At 38.4% G+C, this 26,928-nt stretch overlaps 1 protein-coding gene across 3 annotated transcripts in view; it reads left to right on the forward strand.

The window, feature by feature from the left end:
- Nucleotides 1-26,928, forward strand: part of CA8 (carbonic anhydrase 8) — a 48,386-nt gene that overhangs the window by 14,153 nt on the left and 7,305 nt on the right. For all 3 annotated transcript variants that reach the window (XR_005701096.2, XM_040065585.2, XM_040065597.2), the window contains exons 4-8: nucleotides 8,767-8,862; nucleotides 11,296-11,358; nucleotides 12,669-12,717; nucleotides 15,278-15,390; nucleotides 22,266-22,435. Coding sequence is in view for 2 of the 3 variants with exons in the window: in XM_040065585.2 (XP_039921519.1) it covers nucleotides 8,767-8,862; nucleotides 11,296-11,358; nucleotides 12,669-12,717; nucleotides 15,278-15,390; nucleotides 22,266-22,400 (456 nt within the window). In the remaining variant the exon portion in view is untranslated. The remainder of the gene's footprint in view (nucleotides 1-8,766; nucleotides 8,863-11,295; nucleotides 11,359-12,668; nucleotides 12,718-15,277; nucleotides 15,391-22,265; nucleotides 22,436-26,928) is intronic.

The raw sequence follows: 26,928 nt of genomic DNA on the forward strand, positions 1-26,928 counted from the left end.
TGGATTTTTATGGTTCCCATTACTTTTCTTTTTAGCTTACTGTTTGTAGCTGTCGTGTTTTGAGTTTTTCCATGTACATCAGTACTTCCTGCTGTTAATTTCATTTTTTAAATGGACCAATAGTTCTTTGTGTAAAATGAAATAAGGATGCTGCATGTGATTAGACTTTTCAAAGGGAACGGAGATTCCTGTTTAATATTAGATGTTGCAATGTTTTTATTATTCTGTTATGTAGATACTTCTTTAATGAATTTGCCAAAAGAAACTGCAGTGGTGTTTCCTGAGGTGCTGCAAATAATTCAGTAGTCCCACGATTCGTTACCTTTTGAGTGACACATTTGAAGGTATGGGCCACAAAGTTGCTTAGACTACTTCTGCTTTCACTAGGCTGGCTTGTTTGGAAAGAGAATAGATTTTGAAAGGTGTCATACAGTCCTACCTTTTATGATTCAAGAAAACTTTTTTTACAGCTGTTTTTCTTTCTTTCAAAGATATTCATGGAGAGAAGAGCACCACTCAGCAAAGGTTCTGGACTACCCTGGTGTCCCAGTCAAGCATATGTTTGCATGTTTTAGCTGTGGATTTAGCTTTTGACCTGAAACATGTAGTATCTCACACTGTGATTGTGAAGTTGTTTGAACAGTATCTCCAGGATACCTTGTGCTCTGCTCCATCTTGATTTAAGTGCACCTAATTTCTCTGATCTTAGATTACAGACTTCTTTGTTCAGGGAATGTCATCTTGTTCTGAGCATACTTGGAGCCTGACTATTAATGCATGCTTGATCTTAAACACTTTCAATAAATTATAACAGGGAGAAGTTCAGCAGAAACTGTGCTTTCTCTTCTCCTACATTATATTAACCAGGAGATTTTTAATGCTGTGTTTTAATGCTGTGTTTAATCTGTTCATTGGCACTGCTTTCAGTTGTGTCTTAGTGGCGAACTTAGTGTTCCTTTCAAAGATAGGCAAAGAGTTCCCTTTATGTAATTTTTTCAGTACAATAATCTATGTATGATATTTTAAAGAGAATTTAAATTATACTGAAATTCAGTGGCATTTTGGCACCTATCCACTGTAGAAGCCTTGAAAAATTCAAATCTGGAAGCATAAACCAAGTGCACTATTTTATAACCTAATGACGTTCTCATCCTCTTTATTTTGCCCAGAGTTCATGATCAATTTGCTTCTATTTGCACTTGCATTTTCAAAGGAAGCATGTTTACGTTGACTGAACTATAATGTTTAACCAAGAAGACTCTGTTACTTTATGGGTATTTGTTTCTTTGTTTTGTGGAATGAAGTATGTACACGTACTTTTGCTTCTCCTAAGATATTTTCAAACAGTCTCTGTATCAATTCCATTAACTTTATTTTCCTAAACCTCTCCTTCAGGCTGTTAATAACTAACTTTCTGGTTTTTTAGTCACTTTTCTGGATGCTGTGTGCCCTGGTTTGGTCCCCTTGTTTGGTCCCCTTGTGAGGATTTGGAACTTAATTACTGTATATTTATGGTCACTGCCAACAGCTTAGTCAATTGCTTCCTGAAACAATTCAGTGCCAAGTCAAGTATCAACTCATAAATTCTTCTGCACATATAAAATAGCAAGATACAATTTTTCCACATTTTGTCCTCCTGAGATGTTGCTTACGCAATATTTGTGCTGTTGAAATTACACATCGTTATTGTAAAACTAGTCTGTGTTGCCTTCCATGATTATTAGCTGAATTCCTCAGCTTCATTTCATCTCTCTCAGTCCAGGAAAAAGCCTTCCTCCTGGTTCTAGTTAGGTAGGCAGAGTTTGCCATTTTTATTGCTCTCTACTCCACTTTTATGGCATGTTGTGAATGAAACTGGAGCATGCTGATCCCTGGCAAACTTGGGTAAGTCCAGGAGAACGTTTGTTATCTCTACAATCTTTAGCAGAGGAATTCTAAAGCTGCTTTAATTTACCTTAGAGATATAGATTTATCCCTGAGATGATGGTGTTTGTGGAATCAAGAGAGTGTTTCAGCTACAGTCTTTCTCAGCAGTGACAGAAATATCACAAAATGCAATCTGCTCAAAATTTCCAGACTGACATGTTTTAGGTGCCCCTCTGATTAGGGCATAATGATGCAGTTTTCCCCATTAGTATTTTGATGTCCGGCTTTTATGCATTGAAATAAGAGGTAGGAAGATATGAGAGCAAAAACAAATCTCTCATCCTTGAGAGATTTGTTGAGAGGTGCTTTCTATCCTGTAATATTATTAGACTAAGCAGACTTTTCTGGAGCTTGTAACAGCTGGTTGCACAGCTAAAAAGGAATAGCTGTATATCCTAGTTCTGAGCAAAGGAACAAAGGTTACTAGAAGATTAATTTACACATGATGCAGCATGCACTGAAGAAAGAAGCTTTTGTAATAATTAGCTTCTCAATCAAGAGTGTAGAGAGTGGAAAGAATGTGCCGGTCAATTGTGCCGGCTGCACAGTTTCAAGCAGGCCCACTGACGATTGTGTCCCAGTCAGATATTCCAATCAATCTAAAGAGGAATTATTTAAAGATTATGGCCTTCTACTGTGCACAGAGCACAAGCAGGAGCCTGTTAAACAGAAAACTCCACTGTGTCACAAGCTCTTGTAATATGGGTTATGGTTGTCAATTAAGTTGAAGCAGGACCTACACTGGGCAGGTGTTTCTTGTCGCCTCTTGCTGCCTGGGCTGCCAGTGGTTTTATCAAGTCCTGGTAGAGCCTGGTTCTGGTGCCAGGGGTTCAGGAGGATTTTTGCTGTTGGCACATTTCCCTTTGACTCCTATGGAGTGTGAGCTTGATGCTCTGTTCCAAACTGACTTAGCCAGTGGAAACACAACACATTGAACAGCAAATTAGGGTTTCAGTCATTTAGCAGTAAGTATTCATAAAGGAGTTACAGCCTATGAGCTGCTTTTTATGGTAGCAGACTATGCAGGTTCATAGCAAATTTGCAACATTAGGATCATATAAGAGTGCAGAAATGTTGGAGCAGAGCCCTTACCATTAATCAGATGCATCATAACAGATGATGAGTCGTGATTTATTTCAGGATGTATTTTCCTATAAGGAATTACTAAGGACTTAGCCTGTGTCATGTTTGTCCTGACATTTGGGTGACAGATGCACACCAGCCGGTCACAGTAAGGCACAGAGCTAGTAACAATTTTCCTGATATTTTAAGAGTTGGGCAAGCTTAGTTGAAAGTAAGCTTAAGTGAAACATGGTCATTCAAACGAGTGGATGACTGAGGAGGTTTGAGAAGGAGGCATCATTCAGGGGTCAGTCAGGAGATGCTGGTTTGGTGGTCATAGGCAATTCATGCCTGAGCTCCCAAACAGAGAATCGTGGGGAGTGCAAAAGAACAAGAGGCAAGGGACAGAGGCTGCAACAGGAGAGATTCTGATTATGTAGAAGGAGAAATAAATTATGGGGGAGGTCAAGCACAGAACAGGTTATCTACAGAGGTTATGAGACCTCCATCGTTGGAGATATGCAAAACTTAGTTGGACTAGGACCTGAACAACCTGATCTGACTTTGAATTAGTAGCTAACTTTGAAGTTGGTGCTTCTGTGAAAAAGTTGAACTTAAGAGGTGACTTGCAACATAAATTATCCTGTCATTATGTATCTTATGTGTCAGCTGGGAATAAAGTAAGGTCATCAACAGAGCTTAAAAGATCATTTTTGCTCTCAGTGAGCTTTAGACCCTGCATATTTTCACAGAGCAGTCAGTGCCCCAGACAGGGGAAAAATGTACATTTTAGTAACTGTGTTTTTTATTGAGATACACTGGCTTCCAGAAGTGATGAATGTGATAGGTTATCTACAGTGACTCTGATTCCTGCCAGAATCTGTTATCCCAGGACTCCAATTTTGTGGAAAAATCTACCATCAGGCCTTTTCATATTGACATAGAAGATAGTTCTGTGGTAGAGAAAGGAATGGATTTAAGGGGTAGGATTTTCATTTGATAAATGTTTATTGATTTTAAAGCCAGAATCTCAGGTCCTTACTCGGTTAAGAGAAACTCTTGTTTCAAGACAGGCCCCCTGTCTGTCAGCTTTTCCTAAATAATGGTTGGGTTCAGTAGCCTTTTGGTTGAGTGGGGACTGGATGAAAACTGAGAAGTTTCTCAGAATTTGTTCTATACAGAATAATCCTTCCAGGGGGTTTGTTCTGCTACCTGGAATGATTTCTTAATCTTCCATGTGTATAAGAGTCTCTCCAGCTGTTCACAGAGCAAATCGACTTTATTAGCACTTTATTGTCATTTCCCTTCATGAGTTTTCAGTTTATCAGATATTAAGAAGTCGTTGTCACAACTCTTTCATTTACAGCTGTAGTATTAAAAGGCCCAAAATTACAGTTTTTTTCAAGAGAAAAATGGGTTTTCTGTTAGCTTTCTGGCATGTCAAGCCAGCCACCGATAATCAGTAACAGCGTAGCTGACTCATTTTGGCTGTGTAGAACCATCACGACTACCAAGTATCAAAACATTACCTAACAAGGTGAGCAGAGCCTTTCCTGCCACACTGACATGTGCGGCTGCTTTGTACTCTTGAATGAAAACCACACAATGGGAAGCTGCCAATGCACTGCGGCTGATTGTTTAAAAAGCCCTGCATAGTTATGTTCATACTGGGGCTGCCACCCCTTGTGAGTGAGCACTTTTCAAACAGCTGTCTCAAATAAATGGAAAAATGGAGATTATAAAAATACTGAACATTAATAGCCTCTGTGATTATTCCTAGTTGTGAGATACAGAGGCATGGATATGATGTTGTCCATGTGCATGGGCATTATATCATATTGACAGTTTCAAGATTGGTGAAAGCACTGTGGTCTTTCCTCTGTACACATCTGATTCCCATAAATATTAACAAGTGTTACAGGCCATGTTTTTCGTGATCTGTACTCTCCAGAGTTCAGATTTTGTAATGTTTGTAGACTTGTTGCCATATTGTTTTGAAAACTGTTGTCTGATGTTTATATCTGATGTTGCATTGCAAATAAAAAAGAACACACAAAAGTCAGAACAGCTCCAGAGAGCAACAAATATGCAGGATAAAACATGATTTTAAAAACCTACACGCTTTACTACACTTACTACTTCCTTGCTACCTCACTTTCTGAATGACTTTTTCATGTACTTACCCAGCCCTGCTTTAAGCTGCATTTTTCCTGCTTTGCAGAAGAAATAATTTGACTTCCATTTATTTAAGTGCATAACCAAACGTGTTTAATTATTTGAGTGTGCATGCATGGTCTTTAAGAGTTAGAACAAATGATATGTTGGCCTGCTGTTAGGAAGTATCATAGTATTAAATATTACTTTCCATTAGGTTGCCTTTCTAATTTCAATTTGTAAATCGCTAATGGTAGAACAGCTAATTCTGAATATCACCTTGAGTCAGGACACAGGAACATAACAAATACACTGCAGTACATCCAGTTGTTAGCAGTATCCATGCAAGTAGAAAAGCATATGAGACTGACCGCTTTTTGTTGTACTCCCCAGTCATCAGCTGTCATGGGGCTAGGAGTGTTTTCTTTTCCTGTTTTCTTTAGTGTTTATGACAGCAAGTTTGCAACCTGCTGTGTAAAAAAAAGTATCAGTAATAGAGTGTAATTATGGCCATCTTTAACAGTAGCATCTTAGATCGAAAGTTCATTCTTTGGCTGTTAGCCAGCCAGTACAAAATGATGGATCTTGTTCCGAGGACCCTACTATGAAATTTAAACATACTTGAGCAGATGCTCAAAGTTACAGAAACCTTTAGACCAGAAAGTGCTGATTGCCTATTTTTCAGTATCTTTAGTGATGTTGATTACTAAACGTGAGCCTAGCTTGGGCGTGTAACATTATGTAACATTACCTTTACATATGTATGTACTAATAGTACTACGCACAGGCTAATTCTAGAGCTCTTAACATTTTATAGCATTACACAGAGGTTTTGGTGTTATTTTTCTAAGTGTTGCAGCCTTATCAAAGGGAAACCTGTGCCCTGATGGATCTGCTGCCTAAGACAGGACAATCTGTTCCTGGATAAACCGGAGTCATTGCTTGAACAATTTGAAATTCTTGTTCATTTCCCTCTTTCTGGGGTTCAGCATTTTGCTTTCGGATCTCTTTAAAGAAAAGGTGCTGTTGTCAGAGCGCAGACAGATGTCAGATTAGAGTTCACCTCCAAGGCAATGTAACACGCCGAATGCCGCTTTAGCAGCTCTAGCCGAGACCGGCTGCTGACACCGGCAAAGTCACGGTCTCCGTGCATTTGGGGATCGTCCTCGGCGCTGTAATTCCAGCCACCAAGGGACAAGCTTGCTTTGACACGTCCAGCCAGGAGAACCGTGGTGCCACACACCACTGTCCTCGTAGCACTGCCATCCCCACTGCAGTCACCACAACCTTTTTCTTTCCCATTTCCCTCCTGACGTGGGGATTTCGGTGCTCCACGGGACTCCGTGATCCCCCTCTAGCGGGGAGCTGCTGCGAGCGCCAGGCTCGTCCCTGGGAAAGTGCGGTGCTTTGGCTTTATCTGTGCTTTTGGCTTTCTCTTCTGGCTCTGTGTCTGCCAACGGGAGCCCCGGAGACTGAAATCCCTTTATTTGATCCTCTGGCTTTAAAATCCAAAGGCAAATCAAATGTGTTACAAAGCTTTTCATACGTGATGAAATGCGGACAACCAAGTAAATCCATGGGCTTAGTTCTAACAGGGAGCATTTCTATTCTAGAAGTTTAGTAGCTGTGGGCAAGTAGATTATTTATATTAGGATTCTCATGTAAAAACGATTTATTGTATTTTCTAAGAAAAACGTTTCATTTTTTTGCCACAGCAGATGCCTTCGATGAAAATGAATATAACTATTTGTGTGATAATCTGGAATTTAATTCAATTTAAAATATGTTCATTTAAAAGTTTCTATTTACTTTTGGAATAACAGTCATCAGGAATAGTGCCTAAAATTCGTATTGGAAATAAATAAATGGAGAGTGAATGCGTGAAGAACTGATATTCTGAAATGTTGAGATGCCTGAATGAACTGCTGTTGTGTAAGGGGCAATAAGCATTTCACAGAGGCTGCTTCTGCACAGAAATAAAAAACAAAATAGGAAGATACACTGTTTTAAATACTAATTTTGCTGAAGGTGGAAACAATGTTAGCTATAAAAATTACATCTTCTTAGCACATGACTGAACAAAATATTGATCATGATTTTACAACAGAAATTAAGTCTAAGAGTAGGCAGATAAACTTCAAAGCAACTGTGCTTAGGCTGTTGAAGCTTTACAGTGTTATCAGACCTAGGCACAGAGATTACATTTACATTTATTTCTGGAAAAACTCATGTTTGAAATGCATATAACCTTTGAGTAGATAGTTTCCTTCCTTCCTTCCTTCCTTCCTTCCTTCCTTCCTTCCTTCCTTCCTTCCTTCCTTCCTTCCTTCCTTCCTTCCTTCCTTCCTTCCTTCCTTCCTTCCTTCCTTCCTTCCTTCCTTCCTTCCTTCCTTCCTTCCTTCCTTCCTTCCTTCCTTCCTTCCTTCCTTCCTTCCTTCCTTCCTTCCTTCCTTCCTTCCTTCCTTCCTTCCTTCCTTCCTTCCTTCCTTCCTTCCTTCCTTCCTTCCTCCTTCCTCCCTTCCTCCCTTCCTCCCTTCCTCCCTTCCTCCCTTCCTCCCTTCCTCCCTTCCTCCCGTCCTCCCTCCCTCCCTCCCGTCCTCCCTAACTTCCTTCCTCCCTTCCTACCTTCCTTCCTTCCTCCCTTCCTCCCTTCCTACCTTCCTCCCTTCCTCCCTCCCTTCCTCCCGTCCTCCCTTCCTCCCTTCCTCCCTTCCTTCCTCCCTTCCTTCCTCCCTCCCTTCCTCCCTCCCTTCCTCCCTCCCTCCCTTCCTTCCTTCCTTCCTCCCTCCCTCCCTCCCTTCCTCCCCAAATGTCACTGTTTTCCAGCACTTTTCTCTTCCCCCTCAACTCCCTTCCTCTCCCCCCTCCTTTCTTTTCTCCCTTTCCAACTTCCTGCTAGTCTGTCTTCCAGCACTTTTCTCAAACACCCCTTCCCAGATTATGCTGTGACACTTCACCACAACAGACTTTGTGTTTACTATCCAGTGTCTACTGCCTCCCATGTATCCGTGCATTAGCTCCTTTGCTCTTTACCCTCCCTTTCTTTCAGCATTATCCCTAAGGTGCTCCTCAAGCCACTTTTCTCTGCTTGTCTTTCTCTGTGTTTAACCTTTTCTAAAATCACTTCTACTCTTACTACTGACATTTGAATGATTTGTCTTGGGAGGTAGTGTGTGAGACAAGTGGCGTTATGATAGTGCAGTCAGTCAGTCTCACGTGTGTTTGGACAGCCTATGTCCATAATAATTCTCCTGCCTTGGGAGAGGACTGGCTGGCTGAGAGGCAATGTTGATGGATTTCATTAGCTGACATTATTTCAGTATTCAGATTGAGGGAGTTGTTAAATCATCATTACTATAGTCATTCCCACCTTTGATGCAGATTTTTGATAACTGGCTGTCCATCACTTTATCTGCAAATTTATCTGTTGTTTTTCTTGTTGTTCCTGTTATTTCCAATAGTAAATCAACTTATCCCTGCATGCACAGCCGTGAGCATGCACATATGTGTAGTCATGCATGCGCACACACAACGTGCTGAGGCTTTGTTAATTGATGTTAATTACTGGTGTTTTTAATTACAAAATGTATTTCTCTATCGCTCTATTTGCACTGCTTTTTTTAGCTTCATCTAATGCACTGGAACTCCACGCTGTACAGCAGCATTGATGAGGCAGTAGGGAAGAAGCACGGCATAGCTATTATTGCTTTGTTTGTGCAGGTAAGTTTCCTGTGTTACACTTGTTACAATGCACTGTCATTTGTCTGAGGATAATGAGGTCCTTGCCATGTTATTTAATTTTTAATGATTTCATAGAAGAGAACAATGTATGACTGCTGGTATTCTAGTTGAAAGATATTTTTCAGTCATGTCTTCTATATGTGTGCTAAGCAATCAATTCTTGTTTAAACAGGATATTGGAAGTATGCTAGTTAAAGAAGGGATAATACATAGTTAGGCATCTTTCTGTGACTCTGGCTGTAAGTAGACATCCAATCTTCATTCCTCTAAGGGCAGAATTGAGGGCTGTCAGGAGGGACAAGTGCTTCACTATCTCTGTGATGTATTTCTTTTAATTCCTGGCTGGTTGTGCTGTTCAGGGGTTGAAGAAATAGACAGAGGTGAGAAGGAAAGATTGAAAAAAAGCCTACAAACCCATTGGCACTTCTGAAAACTGGTAGTAAAATTGTGCTTTCCTGAACACAGGGACAAGAGTGTTTCTTCACACAGGACGAATGTGAGGTGGAGTTGTATTTACTTCTTCAGAGACTGAGACTGTTAACAAGACCTGCCAGAGACCCTCTGAAAAGCCTGCAATGAGGAGGCTTAAAAAGCTTCCGGGGGGCAAGGTGTAATGAAATCTGGGAAGTTAGCGCTATAATCTAATTGCTGTTGAAGGTTTTTCAAGGTCTGCGCCTTATAAAGGTTTTCAGTTTTAGTCCTCAAACACCAGATTCTCATCTTCCTCAGGAGAAATGGCGAACTGTTTTATTTAAATGGGTTTGGAGGAAGAGGTTTAGAGTTCACGCTTAGATCAAATGGATTTTCTTTCACAGTGATATTATTAATTTGTCGTATTTCATAACGAGTTTATGAGTGCCTTTGAGCTTTACCTCTGAATTTAAAGGAACATTGGTTACCCCCTCAACACTCAGATAGAACTGCTAAAAATGGAAGTCAGAGAGTCTTCAGCTTTGTGTCCTAGAGGGCTGTGTGATAATTGCTTATGTAAGTTACCTTCTCATTCCAGCAGAGGTAACCTTCAAGTTAGTTAGAAAGTTATATATAAGTTCTTAAATAAATTTGAAACGTCAATGTTACGTATTCCGTTTCTGGTCTCTCACCCACATCAGTCTTCTTAAGCATTCCAAAAAGGCTTTTTCATTTGCCAAGAAAGGCGTCATATAATTACAATTGACCAAGGAAAAATAATATTTAAGCTGTTTATTAAAGGAACAGGGAGAGGAATTTTGGTGACCATTTTTTTTCTTGGCAAAGGCATGGAAAAATAATTTTGTACCACAGTTCTCAAAATACATTATTTTAAGGTCAGTGAAAATATTTTAACTGATTTAAGTGACAGCCTTTGGGTATTATTAATTTAGAAGCAGCATCTTTGAAGCAACTTGAATATCTTTTATGTACTTTGAAGGTTTGAAATTGAAATTCCATTCTGAAACAAAAGAAAATGTTCTTAAATTCCTAGAAATAACAAAGTACCTTTTGTTGACATCCAGTGCTTTCCTTCTAGTGGCTACTGTGTCATTCTATTCCAAGAGAAACAAAAAGCAAACAAAATTTTCAGGGTCTAGCTCTCCCATTCTCACTCATGCTGGCTTATTTTCTCACCCCGTATTTGTACGTGTTGGCAAAGAAATCCAGTGGAAGGCCGTTCTGCCTCCTCATTTTGTTCTGAAGGTAAAACTGGGATCCTGGAATGGTTGATTGAGGAAGAAGCAGCTGACTTTACTGTGCTGCTTTAGAGTGAGCAACATCCATATAAAATTAGAATCTCTTAACTCAGTTTGTTTCTTTAGAGCCCCATCTTCCATGCCTTACAGGCGTTTAGTGGAGGCAGTGCTGCAGCCTGCCGGGAGCCTGGCTTTCACTGGCATGATCCCAGAGATGCTGTGAGAGAGGGAATCTGCTGCTCTGTGCTCTGCAGGCAGGAAAAAACTCCCCCGAGCTTCAGAGATACCTTGGGCCAGATTTTCAACACTATGGGAACAAATTCAAAAAGTGTCTGTTCTGTTTGTTCCTTTCTGTGTACTTTTCTGACGAAAACCGGTAAGGACAAACTGTATCCTTGGCATTTATATGCCACAATACTGCACCATTTTGACTCCACATAGAATAAGTGCTGCAAAACAGGGTTAATCAAAACCTGCCAGACTTAATTATGACTCTTTCTCTTGTTCTGTGAGTTTCTGCATCTGCTTTAAAGTTATTTAAGGCCTATTTACTTTTGGCTGGTGGTTTTATAATGATTTAATTTTTTGGAGTTGTCATGTATCAGTGTATTTGATTAACACAAGGCTGTGTAGCTAAACTAAAAACAGCTATAGTTCTTATTGTTCTGGTTGACCTGTGTTTTGCCTCGCAGTTTCTGAAATACCAAGATACTGAAACTCACCTTTGCTTGCTGTATTTCAGATAGGAAAAGAGCATGTGGGCCTAAAGGCTGTAACTGAAATTCTTCAGGACATCCAGTACAAGGTAAGGCACTGTCTGAAGCAATGCTTCCTTTAATGAACAGAGAGACAGTGAGCAACGGGTTTGTATGGAGCCAAAAAAAGGTTTCAGTTGTGTCTGTAGTAAAACCAGCATGGTTGCCAGCATGAAAACCTCAGCATTTTATTCAGATAATATTATTCAGCTAATATATGTTTTTTGTACTTCTTTCTTTTTCTGGTGGCCAGAAAGTTTGATCTATACCAGTAACTGCTGGCAAGCCCTATCTTTTCAGTGATTTTCGTGGAGTCAATGTGAGTGCAAGCACTGCAACATGCTTAGTAAACACTAGCAGCCACATCTCCAAACTTACCTGGCTTTGATTTGTAGAGAAAAAGAGCAGATGAATTGAGCACCCATATTAACTTGCTGGGAAATCAGCAAAAAGACAATGCCAACTTGTCAAGTGGATTATGTGTGGGGATCCTGAAGGACAGATAGTAATCCTAGCGGGACTGAGGAGATTTGAGTGCTCTCCAAAATGTTGACACTATCTTAAATGACCTTGGGCAAGTTACCTCCATTTCTTTGCTTCATGATCTGTAAGACAGAAATAATCATACACACCTTTGATTTTAAAAGGATTTCGAGATGTATTGATGACATGTTTTATATTAGTCTGAAGAGATTACCATTCACTTCAGCAGATGCTGAAGTGCAGACAAATTAGAAAGGAATCAAAATCTTTTAGTCAAATAATATATGGTAAACTTCAGTCATGATGTTTAGTGTTATAAACTCTTTTTTTATGAAAGTGTCAGAGAAAACAATAGTTGTTTCATTTCTGAAACAACAGCAAAGCAGAGGAAGGTCATGAAAGGCCTCACCATTGTGTGGTTGTGTTATAATGGTGACTTTCAAAGGATTGGCATCAAACACACTTTGGCATACATAAAATATGTGGAACCACCATTATTTTATTAAGTGTTATCCATGTCAGCTAAGTCAAACTCACTTTGGCCCTTGTTTTTTTAACTCTTTTTGTATGAAACCCCTGAACTTCCTGTAGAGAATTTCAGGGCTGGGATCTGAAAGAAGTCCAGGTGCTAAAGGCAGAAAGTTAACAAATTGATGGGATAAGCTTAAAAATGAAACAAAAATTAGAATAAAAATATGCATTTGTGTAGCTGCAAGGACAAATGCAATGATGATTAAATGGGGGCTCTTAATGAGGTTGCTTTCCACAGGAATTCAAAGCTTAATGTTATAAGAACACAGAATGTGTTTTACCTTGGCATTCATCAGCATTTTAATTAGAAGCTGGAGATGAGATTGATTTGTATTCATTTTTTCAGGGAAAGTCCAAAACAATACCCTGTTTTAATCCCAACTCTTTATTGCCAGGTAGGTGCATTTGCTTACTTTTGTGTGTGTGGTTTAGTAGCTGATTGCAGAGGCTGAGACGGTCTTAATCTAAAGCCTAGCCTAAACTGCAAGCCTGAGTGTGTCCCATAAGGTGGTAATGCATTTTGGTAATGCACATCGTAACAGGGATAGTGGTGAAGTCCCATTGGATTTTACTGTAAACTGCACCTTTGTCATGTGAGTGGGATGTGTTACCATAGCCTGTGCACTGCTGACAGCACCTTGACTAGCTTTCTTGAGGATTTACCTGCCCATCTAGAGGGACAGCTGTGTGTGTGTATTCCTTTCTCTACTTGGGCATAAAATAGAAAGCGTAAGGCTACCCGCGTCACAAGGTAGTTTTGTTGGCAGAATCAAAAGACAGTGCCATTAGGCAATGACAGTTGTATAGCATAAAAAGAGAAGTGACAAAGGGAGGCAAATTCAGACTTACATAGCTAAATGTTAAAGAGTAACAGTAAGAAATGTGACTTAAAAAAAACATTTCTAAAAAGAAATGTTTCTGCAAGGAATCCATTTGAGCTAAACTCTATCGTAGCAGCAAGATGTTTAATTTTCAAAGTAGCCCAGATCTACATTAAGCTATATTAATTATATCAAAGGAATATAGTCTAGGTTGCAAAGTGTTCGGCATTTAGGAATTGCAGGACTTAAGGCAGCCTGTGCCTCTCATGCATGTCCATTATGAAACATCACCTGATTGAATGAGCATAAGTTATTTTTTACAGGACCCCTACCTCACGGTTCCTGTTTGATGCTGATCAAGTCACATAAACAAATATTTTCACGAGTCATCTCTAACTACGTGTTCCTCATTTTCTAGGTGCCCGACTTGAGATCATGGGGTCTGATTTGCAGAAGTGCTGAGTGCTTACACCTCCAAGAGAAGTCAATGGGAGCAGTGCTCTGACTGTGTTATGTGCTCTAGAAAGTTAAATACCCTGAGAAATCAGGTTCTAAGCATGTCACATTGAACACCTCAAATGAATAGATGCATTTGACCTCATCTTCTCTGCCTCAGTTCCCCAGCTTTAAAGTGAGGGGATAATCTATCCTTCCTCACCACTCAGGGGTATGGGAGGATAAATTAATTCACTTAAGCTCTCAGGCACTGGAGAAATGAGTGTATAGAAGTGTGAAAAATGAGATAATATTCTAACAAGCAGGATTTCAATAGCATAGGAAATAGAAGACCAAGTGCCTCATATTGTATTGAGAATTCTAAATAATATTATGTACTTTTCAAAACAAAGTGATCTGTCTTTGCAAGTAAACAATGGAAGGCTCTCCAGAAAAGACACACATGACCATGTAACAACACTGTATCATGATGCATGCACAGGATGGGCTGAATTAATTCTTGCAGTTCTTAACTTTTGAGTGTTGGATGATGCAACTTGCTGTCAATGGATTTGCTACATAATTTCCTAGCTAAGAAGGAAAATTATACCAACAAAACAAAACCATTTACTGACAATCACAGGCTTCATTAGCAAGATTTGATTCTACTGATATTCCTCTGAGCTAGTAGTGAAATGGCAGTAACAGGTTAGTTCAACCAAGCAGGTTTATTTGTTTCCAGTCTCCCATTCTGTCCTTGTCACGCTAGTCACAGCCTTCCCCCTGGCTCTCTATGCCATGATTAACCACCCTTTGTCTCCAGTTTCTCTCTAGGTTTGTTTCTTGTCCCTCTTTTACAGTCAGGCAGTTTCCTCTCTGTACTTTTTAGGCTGTATAACCTACAGCAGCAAAGGAAAGCCCTGTTGTTGGAATCTATGAAAAATTAAAATAATTAAAATAAATAAAATCAAATGTGTTGAATGTAGAGTTAAAACTCTGCATGGGCAAAATATTGTACATTTTCTTCTGAGACAACTGTTTATTCTAATAGGTATTTATAAACCTGTTAATAAATATATAAACTTAAAAAATAGTGTAATTATAAGGTAAACCTTGATGTTTCTCCCCCTCTGAAATTCAATTCGCTTTTCCTAAGGTAGGAAGCACAAAGGTAGGAATTCCTAAGGTAGGAATCTCAAAAAAATATGTCACTAGAATTGCAAAGTGAAAATTTTTTCTTCAGCTGAATTTTCATTGATTTTTTTTCTAAAAAGTGAAATAAAATGATTCTTGAGACGTATCCTAAATGTAGAAGTCAGTTAAAATTCGATCACCACAGACCCTCTGCCTTCAAAATTCAATGTCTCTCTTAGCTTTTAACGTTACAGGAATTCTTTTATTCCCATAACATTGCTTATTTGCCATGTTAATTTAAAGAGCACTTGTTATTTTTCACATCTACAAAGTGGCATTTTCACGTCTAAAATGCTCATCTGCAGTGTAACTTACATGACCACAAGCTCATATGCATTCCTATCAGGAAGTAGTGGGCAGTGCTTGGCAGGTTACGAATTCACTTAACTTCTGCTTACTAACTTCATCATGTGAGTGAGCCCACAGCTGTCATAAGCTGTCGGAACTGAAAGACACCATTAACTTCCTTAATGTCATTAAAATTCCATGTTTCTTTTGATTTCAGATCCTCTTCTGCGTGACTACTGGGTGTATGAGGGCTCTCTAACCATTCCACCCTGCAGTGAAGGTGTCACCTGGATATTATTTCGCTATCCTTTGACTGTGTCCCAAGTGCAGGTAACAGCTGTGCTTAAAGTGACCTTGGAATATGGTTATGAGCTAAAGGTTATAGCGTGCAAATGTATATATCAGAAAGTTATGTCTGTTCTCCTTAAAGATCCCATTAGATCAGTACATGGCTTTTCAAGTAAAGGTTAAACCTTTTGAGTCACTGCAAGCAACGCAAAGGTCAGAGATGAAAAACCTTGTTATCATTTATCCTCTGCATTTAAAATAATTCTCATATTTAAGTGAACTAAAAAGAAAAAAGGAACCCAATGGGCAAAAGAAATTCAATTCTTTGTAATTGTAAGCTTTCAAATATCACCGCTTTTTAATGTTAACGGAACAAAAAAGCGCAGGGACGCACTATGTCCTGGAGAATGAAAAACATTAATGTAGTTCAGACTGGCTAGATTGCACTGAACTATATTTAATTTAGCTGGCTCTTTTTAATTCAGTTTTATAATAAATGTCAAATGGAAACTACCTATTTAAATTTGATTTCACGCATATGTATTTTAAAATGTTTGCGTTTTTTTCTTAAATTAAAATTTAACATTTGTGAGCCTTTCTATGTAAAACTTTTCAAATTTGTCTACAAATAATCCCAGTAAAAACAAAGAAAACACCTGATGAATATTCTCCCACAGTCTGTGAATCCCAGCTGGAGGAATGTGTGTTTAATTTAAATGAAACTACCTAGAATCCCCAAAGCTGAATGCATTAATTTTCATTGCCTGCTCTGAAGCATGTGAAAAAATATAAAAGGTGATAAATTCAGATTTAAATTATCTCAGCTATAATAATTTAAAATTTTGTTAGTGATGCCAGCACAATATATTAACATCTTTAACAATTTAAAATCGGCAGTGTTTCTTGTTTAATGGAACTTAATTCTAGGTCTAACCATAGGATAAAAGCAATAGCTCCCAATAAGTGATTTGCCTGGTAGCTGCAACTTGAATGTATCCCATCATGAATCTGTTATTTGTGTATGAAAAGGTAAGACTTGTGGCTGCTTACTACTGAATAAATGCATTACTTACTACTGAGTAAACTGCATTCTGGTGGTGTTATTTGATTCAGAATAACTTTTAAAGAAAGAGTGCATTTTGTAACTTGTCAGCTAACTGTCCAGATATGATATTGATAAATAAGGGGACTTAATCAGATGTACAAAGTCCACAACAATTACACTGAGACATAGTATGATATTGCTAGTTGCATATTTTGTAGTCTCTATTCTCTTTTAATCCAGTTGGTGCACAGAGGAGAGCCGAGTTTAAACCATCCACATGTAGTAGGAGATAGCAAGAGGGTGAACAAAAGAGGGATTAAGAAGAGAAATGCAACTTTAGTTAGTATTACTATATACTAATTTACCACTAGAAAGTGGGATGTTGGAACATTGTGTGAAGAGGATAAGACTTCAGAAAAGAATATTGTGCCTGGGGAAAAGAGTGACCCATAGTGCTTGGGGCAAAGACTGAGATTCACAACCCTGGCCTTTTTTAGGTGAGGGGTGGCTGGTTTGTGTTGCTGCATTACTTTGATAAGTGTAAACCCAATCCAAAAACATTGCATTGATGAAGGGCATGCCAGTCATAGAGGAACTTTTCCCTCCCACTGGCACTGTATGTGAGTGAGAGGTGGAACTGGAGTGGAGTGATGGATTGGAGCAGATTTACGCAGGATGATCCCATAGATAAGCATAGATTAGAAAAACATACCTCAGTAATATTTATGCATATTTATGCATAAATTTCAGCATTAAAGTTAAGGTTGTTCAGGAAAGATAATTATTAAGAACTTGAAAGGCTTTTGCCAAGGTGGGATAAAAAATTGTATTTCATCAGATATTGCTTTCAGATGTCAATTGTAATGAATACGATAGACCAAATTCAATAAATCAAATTTTAGAATTATTTTGAGACAAAATAACAGTCTCCGATAGCCACAATTAAAAAGTCAGCATCGAACCCCGGGGTTTCGGCACTGGGTGAACACAGTAACACACTCTGTCAGTATGTCACCCCCCAAGTTCACGTTTTCAGTCTGAGGCGGTCCATTTTTATACACTGGTTTGCTGAGGAAAAATCGGGACTCCAAGACTCCCCCTTCTGAGGCAGCCATTCATGGTCGGGTTCTGGTGGGGTTGAAAGGATCTTCTCAGGAGAACAATGTCTTGATTGCTGAGTCCGGATACAGTGTAGGGATGTTAATGTCGGGCGGGGACAGGTAAGATATCGATCTGATGTAATCATTTGGTTCTCCGGGTTCTCCATCTCCCTCTTCCGTCGTTTTGTTCTCCTCTAACGATTCCCGGCAGAAGTTTTCTCGTGTCCCTTTTCATGTAATTCTTGGCATAGTTTTCTCATGTCCCTCCCTTGCAATTTCTAGCAAAGGAATTCCTCACGTCCCTCTTCGTGCTGTCTCAGTCCCAGTTAACCCATGGTATACACGATTAGAAATGAACTTACATCTTACAGAGAATGAATTACATATTATAACATTTAACACGAATTAACTTTAGGACATATATCACACAATGAAAAATAAATGTGCCAATAAGATAAATATATCAGTGAAAAATAAGTATGGGGTGAGAGGAGATGATTCTGGGATTTGTAAATTGAAAGGTATTGTGAGGTCTCCAGTGATGCCCAAATCAAGATTGCTTCTAGAATATTTTGCTGTCTCTTAAAATTCCAAGATTTTAAAGTGTAATTAGCATTTTGGCTGCAATGGAATATCTGTCCTCTTTTGTGCATGTGGGCATGAGTGCCTGTGAGAGATTTCATTTAATCGCAGAACTGCAGAATGATTTGGTTTGGAAGGGAACTCTGGAGATCATCTATTCCAAATGCCCTGCTAAAGCAGGTTCATCTGGAGCAGGTTGCCCAGGAGAGATTAAGGAGAGATTAGAAATGCAAGGACTTTTGTCTGTGGAAAATAAGAGGATGTAGAATAGGTTATACCATTTTGAATCTTCCATGGAAGGCTGGTAGAGGCATTTAATTTTATTAAGCCAGCTTGAAGTATTAAATCATAGATTTCAGTGCAAATGCATTTCTAATGGGTTTAAATACATTATTTTTACATGTGTCATTAACTTGTAGAACTTTCTTCCTTGGGATACTAATGAAATGTCAAGTGCTTTATATAAATACTAATAGCATCTGTGGTTATAGCCAGTGAGAGACAAATTCAAGGCTATTTTAATTTTTCAGGTCATGAAATAATCAAGTTCTAAGTGTCAATAACAAGTAAATAAAGAATTACATAATATAATATGGAAGAGGGTTTATTTCTTTCCTCCCATCTAACTAGTTCATATATTAGAGACAATTTTCTGCAATTAGCACAGCAATATTGATCAGCTTAAACTGCAGGTCATAAAGTAAAAAAAAAAAGAATAAAATTGCCATTCTATTTCAGGGTCACACTCATAAAATATTTTCACATTTTGTTATTTTGAAACAATGAAGTAACTATTTTGACAGGCACAATAGGCTGGCCGTTACAAAGCAGAGAACCTTTTTTTATCCTGAAGACATTTTCAGATAGTGAAGTTCAGCTGATGAGTTGATATGCTACTGATCTAAATCAATGTTAAGTGAAAGGAGGTCTGGGTGTGCTGGTCATATGAATAGCAAAAGAGCAATTCAGGACTGCAGCATCAGGATGTGCTTTCCTGGAATCCTGAGGAATGCTGTTTCTTCACTGAAAGTAATTTTTTTGTCATGAAAATGTCCACGTCCATCAAAAAGTCCTTCATGGGTCATTCTGTGAGTATTACTGTCTTCCTATTGTGATTTTTGTCATCCTCACTTGACTTATGTTGAAATACACAGCCCAGGAAGAGCTGTGTTAATTCTTTTTGTGAGATGACCTCACACATGCAAGTACGCTGCTGAAATGCAGGAGGTGAAAACTCCTATTAGGCCAGTAAAAAGCAGGAAATAATTGAAAAAGACTTGGTCATGCTTCTCTTCACTATATTTAAAAAAAAAAAAAAGATGGCACATTTGTGAATAATGTGCTTTGTGGTTCACTGAAGCCCAGAAAAAGTGCATTGTCTAAGCCACTCAGAGCAGGGATTTGAAATAATGATGCAGAGGGAGCTGTCGTTCTGCTGTGTTCATTGTCAGAATTAACTGATCTTTTATTGAACGGCATGGTCTCTAGTGCTTTTGTCTACCTCATTCAGAATCAAAAACTACCAAAGGACAGAAATAGTAGCTAGCATATGGAGCTGTAGTGGAAATTGTGCAAAATTTATGTAAACTGTAAAGTAAAGCACTCAGAGCTTCATGGTATTCTGGATGCTGGGAAGTGGATCCATGTTCTTGGAAGGTGTCATGGAGACGTGAAATTTTCAAACAGAAGGATAATGCTTCCATATTGAAGAAATATTTATAGAAAACATGCAATTCCTTCATTTTGTGTGCTCTATTCTTCAGCGAACATATAAGTGAAACAGAAGAACACAGTTTTCAGGATCTGAATACAAGTTGTAAAAAAATTCTACACAATGTGAACATGAATTTACCCAGTAAAAATGCAACTGTTCACATTGTGGATTTGCCTCTGTACTGAACTTAATCCCAAATTTCAGTGTTAACAGGCTTAGTTCATCCTTAATGTCTTCTGGGCAGGAGGAGAACTTTTTAAAGTGGCTATTCCTGGTAAAAGTATGTGAATATCCAAGGGTGCTTAGCCATATGCCTCTAAAACATCTGTTTCATTGGCAGCCCTGCAGGGTACACTTCACAGCATTGACTTATGAGGGGTTGGGAGGAGGTGCTAAGCAGTGAAACAGGATAAGCAGGGCTCATTACTTGCATATTACCTTGCCAGATGGAAGTTTAATTGGGAAAGTAGTGTTGGCAACAGCTAGTGTCCTGTTCTGACATAAGTACTTCTCACGAGTAGAGCAAAGCACCTTGTTGTGTACAGGGTCTCTGTCACGGCAGTCTGAACCATGGAAAGGAACCACCAAACAAGGAGGCTGTTGATCTCAGAAGAAATTCCCCCTTGGAGCTGAGCTACAGTTCTTGACTTCCCTAAAGACTAAAGAGCAGGCACAGAGATCAGGTCAGTTCTACTCTCCTGACTGAGCAAACTGGAGTTTGTGAGGAGTACTTCCTGGAGAAAGATTGCACTGTGGGAACTGGGACAGAGCATTTGTGGTTACAGTAGGAGACAGCTCACAAATGGCAGCTTTGCAGAGAGTCTGCACTTCCCTTTCCTTCATCTGTGTTTGTTTGAAGTATCTCATTCTCACAAGATCAAACAAAAGCCACATTTTTGTATAGTGCTCCTTCCTAAACTGCATTTATCTCAGGCTTTCCAGAGTTGATTCAGTTGGTGAAAGAGGATGCTTTTACAAAACTCCTTCAGTGATTTACCAGCCCTTGAGTTCTGACGACTTTCAATTCCAAGCTGGTAGTGGGTTTGTTTTCAGTTTGCTTTAAGTAAACAACAACAAAAATCTTCCATAACAGGATTCTGCCTCTAAAAGCACCTTCAAGGAGCTTTTTTCATTTTGGCAGTCTAAGCTGTCGCCTTATATCTCACCTGCCAGAAGCTGAGTGTTGATTTCCAAACACACAGGTTTTTTGAGGAAAATTAGGCAGAGAAGAGCTAGCCTCTAAATCAAGTAAATAAATCTGTATCAGTACTGCTGTAGAGTGGAAAACAAGGAGGGCAGTTGTGTTCCAGTTTGCAGTAAGAAAGTAATCTCTACAGGCAGGATAAGAATAAAAATGCCATCACCTGCTGTTTAGTACCTCATTTAATTTAATTCTGGAATCATGCTTACATTCTCCCTGTAATATTTCCTAGGGTGTTTTTCATGGAGAAATTATAATGTCTTAGATATTAAATTGATTGTATACTCCGGGCTTCATTTTACTTTTTGTGTATCTTCAGTTTCAAGTTAGGGATGAACTGCAGAGTGAAGCATCACAGGGTCAGTACAAGTACAAAGGTTGAGGCTAGGGGAGTCAGCCATCAAGTACATCCGCTGTATCCAGCTAAGACAGCTTGTGAATATGTCAAAAAAACCCCATTATTTTCTAGTAATTGTGACTATTTAAAGTACCAGATTCCTAAAAACAGCACTGGTGAACAGTAAGGTAAAGTGTTTTATGTAGCATTTGATGCTAATACCAGATGGAGATGGAAACTGCTCATATTCTTCTCTACACCAGATTAGATTTAGAAAAAGCTAAAAAGAGGCTATAAGCAATAAACATAATTCTTTTGGCTTAATTGAAATATTTTATATTTATTTTTTACTGTATTTGAGTTTCTGACTATATACACCTACAGATCTTTTGAGGCAGTGTTTTGTTTTGATCACAGAAACTGTATTTTTCCATATAAAATGTCAACAGACATCCTCTAAAGCTAAGAATCTGTTCAGTATTCTTCTGATTTAGACGACAACAACAATTTCAAGCAGTGAATAAATCACCAGGAGAATTCCCAAACAATTTATAGTCAAGCTAGTTATTCCTGAAATGCACTTCTTTGAAGAAGACTAGATTTAGTACTCTTAACACACTACAGTAAGGCTAATTCATGGGATATAATCTGCAATGGCCAAGATGGTCATAGATCCTAAAAGAAGTTGTGAAAAGGCAAAGGATAAGTCTGCCAAACCATATGCATAAGAGTTCTTGTTTTTCTCTATATCTCAAATGTTTTGACAGTGCTGATAACTATTTTAAAATGTAATTAATGTATATTGACCTTACTATGTAGTACCTGAAGATTCCAATTTTCAAAGCTGCAGAATTGGCTGGACAAGGCTGGCTTTGATCATTAGTCCTATGGTGAAGAATGTGTCTCAGCTTCTTCATTTATATTTTTCTGTCTTTCAGATAGAGGAATTTCGAAGACTGAGGACTCATGTAAAAGGTGCTGAACTTTTAGAGGGCTCTGATGGCATCCTAGGAGATAACTTCAGACCAACTCAGCCACTTAGTGATAGAGTCATCAGGGCTGCATTTCAGTAGCAGAGGAGGAAGAACAATGACGAATCTTCAGTCAGGTAAGCCAAAACTTAGCGGAAAAATCAAAACTTTGAAACAATTTAGCTAAAGAAGAAAATGCACTTAATTTTAGCTGATGTTATGATACATTATCACAATTGTAGATTTTAACACTGTAATTTCTATTTCATCCTGTGTATAATAGTTTGATTATGCCATGGTTTAACTCCAGTTGGCAACCAAGCCTCCACAAGCTGCTCAGTCACTTTCACGTGGTGGGATGGGGGCGAGAATCAGAAGTGTAGAAGTGAGAGAATTTGTGGGTTGAGGCGAAGACAGTTTGATAGGTAAAGCAAAAGCCATGCATGCAAGCAAAGCAATAGAAAACAAGAAAGTCATTCACCACCATGCAGGCAGTGAATCACAGTGCCCACTTACATCACAATTACTTCTTGTAGCATTAAATTTCTCCTGCTGCAGTGAGGAAGAGCACAGTATGCCTTGGTTTTGTGGTATATTTCCCCAGTTACTGAGTTTTACTGGTTGATTTCTTATCATGTTTCTAGAAGACCAGCTACTGGTGGATCTTTTTGCCCTTTTAAAAAAGCACAGTAGTAGCTCTGGAAGGAGGCCTTTAATTTTAAAATGGGGCTTTTTTTTTTTTTTTTTTTTTTTTTTTAAATCAATGCTGTTCTTTCCCAACAAGACTGAATTTTGGGCAACTCCAGTGAAGTTATAAGAGGAAACAAATTAAATTCTGTCATGGCTAATTTTTTATATTTCATTCATTCAAGTAGTTGCTGCTTCTTTTCCACCTTCATTGACTCACAGAGCAAGAATTTGAGGATGACATTAGAGAAATACACATTTGAACCTGCATTAATCCTGCCTCAGTTAATAAAACTTCTCATGTCTTTTTCCCCCCGCCTCTGTAAGTCACAAAATAAATCCACTCAATGCTCAACAGTTACTCCTAATCCGTGTTATTCTTAGTTAATGGATGTTTTGCTATAATGAAAAACCTGGCAATGAGATTCAAAGAGAGTTAAAGTCCAGGGAAGTGGTTGAGTCACCATCCCTGAAGGCATTTAAGATGTGTACATGTGATTTTAGGGACATGGTTTAGTTGTGGACCTGGCACTGCTGGGTTAATAGTTGAACATGATGATCTTGAAGGTATTTTCTAACTTAAACAATTCTATTATTCTAAGACAAATTGTTGCCTTGAAAGTAATGAGTTGAGGCACCAGCTTTATGGTTGATTTTGAAATGAAGTGATCCCGTTTTAATGCAAATAATAGGAGAACAAATCTGGGAAATCTTCAAAAAAAGAATCTGATTGCTTTTTTTCAATAAGTACTACTGATTTTTAACATAGTATAATTTTTCCTCTAGTTTTCCACAGAAAGCTTTAAGTAAATAATAGAAACATTGGGTGTTCCCCATTAGCCTATTTACTGTTGAAATACATCATATAAAAGCCTCAGATTTTCTCTCTTCACATTTCTTCAAAGCCACAAAATAACAGAATCATCTAGGGTTTCATCTGGAAAAATTAGTTTTGATAAACTGTTTTGGGTAAGGATATTTATTTGTACTTCAAATTTTTGCCCTCTCTAGTTCATGTCAGGCTCTGTTGTGGAGTTAAGCCCATTCAGAGCGTGCTCAGGGTGCAGTCCCCAATCTCATGTGAAGTAACAAATGATCAGGCAGCAGATAACCCATAAAAAAAGATTGATAATTCACTGCTTCCAAAAAATAGATCTATTAAAACTAAGTGAGAAGATTATCCTCCCTCCTGCATATAGTAGAAATTATTAAATTGGGTAGGACGGTGACCAACAATTTCATGGTCTTTCCACATAGCATAAGCATTCAATATAGTGTATGCCTCTAAACATTTTTTTAAGTAAGGGTTTATATTTTATAACCCTATTTAATGTCTGCATCCCAGAAGTTAATCAAAAAGAAAACCAAAATATTGATCCCTTTTTAAAGTATTATTTTCTTATTCCCATATTTAATTTTGGGCCTATCCCTAAGACCAGTTCTCAATTACACAGCTCTCAAATGTTCTCACTTTAATCTTGAAATGGATGTCTCAAAATCATCCCAGCTTCTGCATAAAAATTACTTGGGAATATCATAGCAATATTAAAGTACAATTTTTCTCAGGGAGCGAATAATGCCCTGAGGCCAGTGCAGGTAATTCAAGTCTGTAACAGCGAAATTACTTGACACACTGAGCTTGAATTGTAAGCATGGAAGCATTTTCTTTACAATGATGGAATTGAAATGTAAAAATTTCCCTTTTGCTTTCATGTTTGAAATTTTATTACATTTGTCAATACTTATAAAGATTTGTTCAATATAATAAGATTCATCTCAGCTTTGCTTCACAAAATAATCTGTAGTTTTAATTCTCAAATGATGGAATTTTTAATGCAAAGTGATAGTCCTCACTTTAGGGCCATACTAATTATGGACACTCAAGCATGGAGGAAAAATTTGGACTCCTGGCACAACGCAGCTCACAGAAAGAAATGACACTTGTTTCTCTACACCTGGTTGAATTATTTATCAGAAATTAATTTGATCATGTCTTTTCAGTTTTGTGTGCATCAGTCCAAGTAGCACTGTGCTAATCAAAGTTTCATTATAAATCCTTTCTATTGAGTTTAGGGAGCTGAAAAAATGAAGTGTAAAAAGAAATCACATGGCTTTGTTCACATTTCTTCTATGCAAACGGGTAAAAAGGGAAGGAAATAATCCTACTCTACTTTGTAGTGATTTCCTCACACCTCTCCAGGAGGAAGGTGTTGAGCAGTAGCTCCTCATACAGACTTCAGAAATCCTCAAAAAGATTCCTTCCTTCACAGGAATGAGGGAAGTCCTTTAAGCTGGGACTGCTGGCATCAGCTGAATATTGCTATGAAGACTTAGTAGTAGATGTGGAAGTAATAGTTTTCAGGGCAGCATCCTCCTAGTGATTCAAGAGGAGCAGTTCTTATTTTCAAAGAGCAGATTACTTTTTATTTTAAAGCTCTGGTATGTCTTTAATATTACAATTATGAACACACTGGTTGACTTCTTTTCTACACAATGCCCCTCTGCCAAGGCTGCTGGAATTGCAGTCAGTAAAGTTTTCAATATTTTTTTTTTTTATTCCAAGCCAGTGTGGCACAGCCACTTGAAGAACCTTGAAGAATGTTAGTTTGCCATGACCTTGTTACTCTGTCGGGGAAAGAAGGAGACAAATGTTTCTGTAAGTGTATCCACAGGAGTAGAAAGAGGTTGTTTGAAAGGTCTAATTAATTTTGACTGAATCAGAATGCAGGCTTTATGCACACCATGCTCCCAAAGCTTCAGAACATCTGCTCCTCAGCCTTGATATAAACCTTGACAAAACGGAACCCTTTGTGCCTTATCATCAAATGGCATATGTTGATCTTTGATGTAATTTGTTCTAATTTGTTGAGTAAGAAACAGAGTTGACACAAACATGGAAGATCACGGTGTGTAATACCAGGGAAAGAACTAATTTTTTTTTTAAAATGTTCCTCCATCATGGAAAAGCCCAGATCTCAAAATGCTCTCCAGTTCTAAGACAAAGTTTGTCCAGGTTCTAAAGGAGATCTTCAGGATAACAAAACAGATAGAACTTTGTGGCTTCTCTGCTCTTTTTAGCCCAGTGGGTTTTAGAATAAGTTGGCTGCTATCTAGTTGGCCTCTTCTGGCTCTGCTTCTTTCCTGCTGAAAACATATCTCTCATATAGCTTGGGGTTAATGAGTTTCTGGATTCTATTTTGGCAGGGGTTTTTGCATACATCCAAATTACATCCCATTGAATGACCTTTTCATCCTTCTTCTCCTGCAGTTGCTGAAGTTTTCAAACACATTTCTTTTGAAAAAACTGTTTAAAAAAATTCTAACCTCTTTAAATCATATCCAATAGTGAAAGAACCAGTCAGTTGTTAAGGAGTTTGGAGGAAAAGCTCAGTGCAGATTTGCTTTTAGACATGGAAGGTTAAAAAATTGAGTTCAGATTTAGAGAGTGAAGAACAATGGAGTAACAGAGTAGTTGTAATTGAAAGGTGCCTCTGGAGATCTATTAGTTTGATCCTTTGCTCAAAGCAGTTTTAGCTACAGTGGGTTGCTCAGAGCCATGTCCAGCTGAGTTTTGAATATCATAAGGATGAAGACTCCTTAAGCTCTTTGAGAAAATTGTACCTGTGTACTCCTGCAGGGAAAAAGGTTCTTCTTAATTTTAAATGAGCTGTAAATGGATTTTAGTGATGTAAATGAATTTTAAATAAGCTGTATTTCAGTTTGTCCCCATTGCCTCTTCTCCTTTCACAGGATGCAGCTGAAGATGCAGTCTGGTGCCATCTTCTCTACTTGTTCTCATAAAGTATTTATACACATTGATAAAATCCCTGTTGAAACATCTTTTCTGGAGGCTGGGCAGTTTCAGCTCTCTCAGCCATCCTTTTATGACAGGTGCTCCAATTCCTTACTATGCTTGTAGCCTGTTGCTGATCGCCAGTATATC

The sequence above is a fragment of the Hirundo rustica genome, chromosome 1 (genome assembly GCF_015227805.2).
Source record: "Hirundo rustica isolate bHirRus1 chromosome 1, bHirRus1.pri.v3, whole genome shotgun sequence".
NCBI classification, from domain to species: Eukaryota; Metazoa; Chordata; class Aves; order Passeriformes; family Hirundinidae; genus Hirundo; species Hirundo rustica.